This window comes from Lactuca serriola, chromosome 4, assembly GCF_051521515.1.
Source record: "Lactuca serriola cultivar US96UC23 chromosome 4, Lser_US96UC23_V15, whole genome shotgun sequence".
Lineage (NCBI taxonomy): Eukaryota > Viridiplantae > Streptophyta > Magnoliopsida > Asterales > Asteraceae > Lactuca > Lactuca serriola.
The window spans coordinates 43,072,109-43,077,190 of record NC_136411.1 but is presented as its reverse complement, the minus strand read 5'-3'; the positions used below and the strand labels follow the sequence as shown (position 1 = coordinate 43,077,190).

General features: G+C 36.0%; 2 protein-coding genes across 2 annotated transcripts; one reads left to right on the top strand and one right to left on the bottom strand.

Moving 5' to 3' along the window:
* Positions 1-1,426: 1,426 nt before the first annotated feature.
* Positions 1,427-1,909, top strand: LOC145098300 (uncharacterized). The gene has a single exon (XM_079035939.1). It carries the CDS (start codon positions 1,427-1,429, stop codon positions 1,907-1,909), a length of 483 nt encoding a protein of 160 aa, XP_078892065.1.
* Positions 1,902-3,381, bottom strand: LOC145101412 (kinase C substrate, heavy chain-like protein). Its single transcript, XM_079038604.1, has 5 exons — positions 3,175-3,381; positions 2,982-3,095; positions 2,530-2,625; positions 2,255-2,443; positions 1,902-2,127 (listed from the first exon to the last, which is right to left on the bottom strand). The coding sequence occupies exons 1-5, from the start codon at positions 3,278-3,280 to the stop codon at positions 2,024-2,026; spliced, it is 609 nt and encodes a 202-aa protein (XP_078894730.1). The 5' UTR covers positions 3,281-3,381; the 3' UTR covers positions 1,902-2,023.
* Positions 3,382-5,082: the final 1,701 nt, after the last annotated feature.

Sequence of the window (5,082 nt, the reverse complement as noted above, 5' to 3'; positions counted from 1 at the left end):
TATTTGCGGGCTTTGAAACCTGAAACAAATATTGGAATGCTTATTATAATATTCATGATATCAAAAAGGATCCCAAGATAACAATAACTCTGGAGTTTGTTTTTATTTTGATATTCATATATTCTTGACTAAACACATCGGCAATTTAATTAGTATATATAAATTAACAAATTTAATACAAAATAGAGAACTGAAGCAGAAAAATCTAAAAGATAAATAGACGAGAAAGAAGAGAGGAACGCGAAGATATGATGAGCTTACCAGATGACGGAGGCGAGAAGATAGTTGGTGAAGGAAACAGAAGGATTGTTTTGTTAATATAGAACGTACAAAGTTTACTTCCATTGTGTTCCTTCTTTTAGTGAGACTAAATTTTTACAAAATAGTGCTACAAACTTTTGTTCAATTTCATCTTCTTTTTTTTTTCGAAAAAAATAGTCCAATAAAAATTTATCCCATTTTGTTCCATATTTTCTAATGGGACTAAATTTGAATAAATAATCCTATTGGATTTGCTCAACAGTCCATCTTTTCCGTGTGCTAGTAATGCCACACACCAACTCAAAAAGCCTTGTTCTATTTTGTCACATTTTGTTCTACTTACCAAACGTAGCTGAAACACAATAATAAATCACAGACGATCACAAAATATAACATTCGAGAGACATATACACAATACATGCATACAAGATACTAGAATTTCATATGATAAAGAAAAGAAAAGAAAGTCACGAGAGAAAATAAAAGGAAAGAAAAACAAAATTTTCTTTCGTGTTCCCGGGTTGGAGAGAAGTGGAAGGAAAATGAATCATTTTGTTTTTTCTTTCCAAATCCTCACAAATCGGAAAAAAAGTTAGGAGGGAAAGTGATCATCTCATTTCCCTCCACTTCCTTCAACTTCCCTCCTTTAGTGAAACTCGGGAACACGAATCTCTTTTATTTTCTTCTCATTTCCATTAATTTCCTCTTTTATTTTCTTCTCATTTTCATCTATTTCCTTTCCTTTCTCTCGTTAAGTTGAACTCGGAAACGGGGTGTAAATATTTACTTAAACATAAATAACCAAAAAATAAAATATTTAATATTTTAATTTAAAATATATTACGTATTTAGGATGGCTGAACCAAATCACCATAAAAGTTATAAATATCTCCTAATTAGGAAATAACGCCGTGCCGCCGCGAAGAGAGCAACTCGTTTCAATGCTACTATTATTTTGTCTTTGTCTTCACAAATAATATCTAATTATATTATAAATAAGATAAGATAAGATAAATCAACTCTTTGGTTAATTTGCTTCCAAATTTACGATCTTAATCTTGCATATACACCGTGGCATCAACGTCAAACGAAACTCCTCCACCATAAATATTACATGTAAACAATTTAACTTCAAAATTAACCAAATCCCAATCACCATATTTCCATGGGTGATTCACCCCTCTTTATGGGAATCCTCGGTGTCATATCAGGTGCAATTTTAGTAGCTTTTCTCCACTGCTTATTTGTCACTTGCCGCCATAATAACACCGATGAACCCGCCACCACCTCACCACCTAGACCACCAGAAATGAACCGCCGTCCAAGGCTCAGAGTTGACATTGACTCAAGTGCCAGCTCATCATCGTTCCCAACAACCAGCACCTCAACCTCAAGTGCCTCATCGATCTTGTTAACCGTTCATAAATACTCGAAAGATTTTAAGGAAGGAACATGTGCGGTTTGTTTGGGTGAGTTTGAAGAAAACGATGAAGTTAGAATTATGCCGGAATGTGCACATGTTTTTCACGTGACGTGTATTGACATGTGGCTTTTCTCTCATGGGAATTGTCCACTGTGTAGAGCCAATGCTACTCCACGTGCTCAAGATGTTCTTTTATCAATTTTGAATTCAAGAAATATGGAGTGAATGCTTAACTGTGTATATACTTTACTTTTTAAGGTTTATAAATATAAAAATCAAATGAGATGTTACAACTTACAACTTACAAAAAAAAATCAAATAAGTGAAGTAATAAGTTGATTAACGAGAATTTCTCCTTCTAGATTTGGCACGTTGACGACACAGACAAAGGAAGACTAGAAAACCGATGAGAATCACTTGGACTATTATCATCGCCTTCATACCTGCAATCATTTAAAGGATCTCATTACTAAATAAAGAAACTAATGGGCCATGTAATGATCAAAGTTACTAATTTTAGTAATGCTTAATGAGCAAAAATGGAAAGTGTTTGTGTTTATGTTGTGTTACCTTGGAGTTTTTGGATTGTGTCTTCACCGATTTGGCTAACTTTTTTCTGTTTAGTGTGAGGAGAATGAGAACCAAATTTATTGATTCTGGAATTGTAATTTATGGTCTTGTATTCGGAATGTCCACCCATGATACATGTATTAGGACAGATGATGCTGCTATCATATTCATCGCTTCCATCACAACAGTCTGGTAATAAAAGATATAAAAAGTTCTTGTAAAATGAAGATGTTTGAAAGAAAAGTGAAAATAGGTAAATAAACCAATGAACATACCACAAATTTGGTCGTTTACACGAGAAGAGAATAAAAATTTAGGAGTGCTTCCTGAATTCCTGCAATAGAATTTGGCAGCAGGGCAAGCTGATGTTCCTGCAGATCATAAGAGCTTTGGAATTAGAATTGATTCTAGCTTCAAGATTCTTTACGTCACAGTTTTCGTCATCATCATAATCAGAAGTTCAAAACCAGAAGATTAGGTGCACATAAAAGCGAAACCCCAATTCACCAATCACCACTACCTTTACCAAACACTATTAAAATATGATTTCAGCAGTATTGTATGTGGGTCAATTGTTGTGAAGTTAGCGTAATCATCAATGTATTCTCGGAATCATTGAATTTGAGATCAATTTGGGTGGAAAAAAACTTGATCAACGATTAATGTCCAAGTGTATGTTTTTGTGGTGGACGGAAGGGTTAATTAGGGTTTGAAGTTTTAACAATACCTGGTTCATCGGTACCATCAACGCAGTCGCAAAATTCGTCGTTGATACGATCTCTAGTGAAAGAATTGGATCCATCTTTGCATTTGATGACCTCCGAAGCAAAGTACTTCTCATCTGTCAAACAAAGAGTCAAAATTAACCTAGAAATCAGCAAAACATTTATATAGAAAGAACACGCGCACGCGCAGATAACCTAGAGGGTGGATTCCGATAGGTACATTTGAAGGATCGGAGAATGCCAAATTGAGATTGAGAAGGAAGCAGACGATGAAGAAAAGCACAGGATTAGTTGATTCCATTGGAGCCGGGGTACGATTTTGAGTAGTTTTACTCGTTCTTTGAGTTGTCTCCAGTTCTCTAGACCTTCGAGTCTCCGATGGAGTCAACGAATGTCATCGTTATTCTACTTAAAAAATATGTTATGCATTGAAGTTTTTCTTTTGACAAAAGACAAAATTGCAAAAATGGTGTCTTTGTGGTATGTATTTTTTTGGGGTTCAGTTCAAATCTTAATTTTTTTTTTATTCAAGGTCCTTTTGACCTAGTTTGTATGTAGAAATGGTCCCTCCACTTAACTTCCGTTAAATTATTGTTGTTAACCCCCTCATGTGCATCTCATATGAGGGTATATTTGTCTTTTCACATATAAATGACCATTTTTGCACCTAAAAAATATATCCCCTTTTTTTAAAATAAAAATTAGACAAAACTTCAAAAATGGTCCCTGTGGTTTTCGAAAATCTGAAGTTCGGTCCCTAATTTACAAAAACCTCATGGATCGTCCCTGTGGTTTCAAAACTTTTAACGTTTGGTCTTTTTCGCTAACTCCGTTAGCTTTTGGCCGTTAAGTGAAGGGCAATTCTGTCATTTCACTTCCACAGGGACCATTTATGAAGTTTTAACTTATTTTTTTTAAAAAGAAAAAAATATAATTATTTAATATTAAAGGGTCCCACCTCTCTCTCTCTCCCTCTCTCTCTCTCTCTCTCTCTCTCTCTCTTGCATCTTCTATTCCACTGTAGCCCCATTTTCCTTATTTTACATGGTCCAAATCAACGAAAAGAGTTTTCTCGATTTTACTCAATTTGTCCCGGAGTCGGTTGATCTTGAATCATATATAAGGTGTTTGTGTGAAAGTAAAATGATTGAGGATGCGCTCCAAGTGTTCGATGAAATGAAGAAAGCTGGAGTTTGCCCTTCATTAGAAACATGGAACTGTCTTTTACTTTCTTCCATTCAAGAAGGGTATACGAATCTTGTATGGGAATTATATGGTGAAATGATGCAATCTGGCATTGTTGCAGATCTTGATACTGCCAGTTGCTTGATCCAAGCCTTTTGTTTGGACAAAAATGTCACAGAAGGGTATCAACTTGTTCGACTATTTTTAAACAAAGGGTATGTTCCTCACAAATATGCTTTTGACAAATTGTTATTTGAATTTATACTGGATCAAAAGTATGACAGAGTACCTGCTCTTCTTCGCCGGAAGGTATGTTAGATGTTAAATTTCAGAGATCCAATCCATAATCTCAACAGACTTTAGGCTCCCAGAAAGACTTGGCGGCTTGGCGCCCAAGAAATTCTTGTACATTCGCCCATCCTTGTTGTATCCCCTTTCCGGGTCGTTCCTTCGTTCTCATTGAGTCCTAACTTGACTCACAGCGCGACTATTGTTTCCTTCCTCCGATTGTTCGGGAATCAGATCGGGTTCCTCAATAGGTATGATAGGTTCGTCCCTATTTTCATGTAACATCTGTCGCATCTCATCCCTTTGTTCGGCTAACATAGCCCGAATCATGGCTTGCACCCCAGCCATCGTTATTGGTTCTGGTGCTGCTGCTACAACAGGTATTTGCTCAATCACTGGTGGTTGATTCCTGTTTTCATCCGCGTTTCCAACGCCACTCCTGGTTCTTACCATTTTTGATCTACACACCGAATAAGGTGAAATTAGATCCTCATCCACGATAGATAATTAAATCATCCTTATCACTCCGAAACATTTACATGCTAGTTCTAATACCATAGACATACGCTTAGAATCCTAAACACATAAGGTTTCCAGATCCGGTCGGCAACAGACCATAGATCCGAACAA

What these genes read in the sequence shown, in the direction of transcription:
- LOC145098300 (XM_079035939.1), top strand. Translation starts at nt 1,427, where the DNA reads ATGGGTGATTCACCCCTCTTTATGGGAATCCTCGGTGTCATATCAGGT.
- LOC145101412 (XM_079038604.1), bottom strand. Translation starts at nt 3,280, where the DNA reads ATGGAATCAACTAATCCTGTGCTTTTCTTCATCGTCTGCTTCCTTCTC. An exon ending in TGATGGTACCGATGAACCAG is followed by an intron (nt 2,626 to 2,981) that starts GTATTGTTAAAA and finishes TATGATCTGCAG; the next exon opens with GAACATCAGCTTGCCCTGCT. An exon ending in CACAATCCAAAAACTCCAAG is followed by an intron (nt 2,128 to 2,254) that starts GTAACACAACAT and finishes AAATGATTGCAG; the next exon opens with GTATGAAGGCGATGATAATA.